At 53.5% G+C, this 1,253-nt stretch overlaps 1 protein-coding gene across 1 annotated transcript in view; it reads left to right on the top strand.

The window, feature by feature from the left end:
* The window catches only part of PTSG_03432 (uncharacterized protein), a gene marked incomplete at its 3' end in the record, with an annotated part of 4,583 nt that overhangs the window by 3,049 nt on the left and 281 nt on the right, over positions 1-1,253 (top strand). The window contains exons 5-7 of the mRNA XM_004995961.1: positions 163-399; positions 611-821; positions 1,086-1,253. The exon at positions 1,086-1,253 is cut by the window's right edge and continues 68 nt beyond it. Coding sequence (XP_004996018.1) covers positions 163-399; positions 611-821; positions 1,086-1,253 — 616 coding nt within the window. The remainder of the gene's footprint in view (positions 1-162; positions 400-610; positions 822-1,085) is intronic.

The raw sequence follows: 1,253 nt of genomic DNA, 5'->3' as shown, positions 1-1,253 counted from the left end.
ACACTAACTACACACACACACACACACACACACACACACACACACACACACACACACACACACACACACACACACACACACACACACACACACACGCACACACGTGTACACACGCCGACGACACAACGCCACACGACAGAATTACCGCGTCGCGGCGGACAGACGAAGGAGGCACTTGATCGCCTGTTTGGGCTCTTGCACACGTGCAACCAACTTGTGGCCAAGTTTAACACCGCCACCACCAACCACGACAAAGGGACAAAGGATGGTGATGGTGCACATGGTGATGATGGTGGTGACGATGAGTTGAAGGGCATGGGCAAGGAGGCGGTACAGATTTGGCGGGGGCGACAGCACCAGGTCCTGCTGGCCATCGGCAACGCCTTTTGTGCTTTGAAGGTGAGCACATGGTGCTGTGTGTACAACTGGCGCACACAAACAAACAAACAAACAAACAAACAAACAAACAAACAAACAAACAAACAAACAAACAAACAAACAAACAAACAAACAAACAAACAAACAAACAAACACAAACAACCACACACACACAATCACTGCCTTCACTGTTACCGCTCCCCGTATATACTGCATTGGCTCCTGGGACCAGGATTACCGTCTTGCTGCGCGCGTGTACGAGCGAATGGTGTTGCCGACAACACCACACGACACGCGTCTCCTCTCGCTTCTTGGTCGCATCGCGCTGCTTGCTGGCGACGTGACGGCGGCGCACCGGAAGTTTGCGAGAGTGGAAGAGCTCATTGGTGACAGCAGCAGCCCGCAGGTCATGTGCAACGCCGCATTCCTCGAACTCGCGAAAGGTAATGGTTGTATGGCGGATGGAGAGTGGGAGGGATGGACATGCTGTGGTGGTGGTGGTGGCAGCGATGGTGATGTCCGTTGTGGCAGCCGCTGTGATTGCAGCTGTGACACTGGTCGCGTGGATATTACAAGGAAGGAGTTGTGGGTTGCATATCATGCGTGAGCATCACACATTCACACATATACACACACAATCGCATGCATGAATGTCCCTGGTTGTGTTTGGAGCTCACAATACACACACACACGCATCTCACCATCAGGCGACACGACAAAGGCTGCCGACCTGTTTGCTGCGGCGCAAAAGGCGACAGACGGAAACGACAGCACGCTGGCCACCAACTGGGCAGTGATGAAACTGTACAGTGGCGATCTCTCCATGGCCATCCGCGCAACAGAGGCAAGCATGAGTCAGCTTGCAAGCCTGGATG

The sequence above is a fragment of the Salpingoeca rosetta genome (genome assembly GCF_000188695.1).
Source record: "Salpingoeca rosetta unplaced genomic scaffold supercont1.7, whole genome shotgun sequence".
Taxonomy (NCBI): Eukaryota; class Choanoflagellata; order Craspedida; family Salpingoecidae; genus Salpingoeca; species Salpingoeca rosetta.
This window is presented reverse-complemented; position numbering and strand designations above follow the sequence as displayed.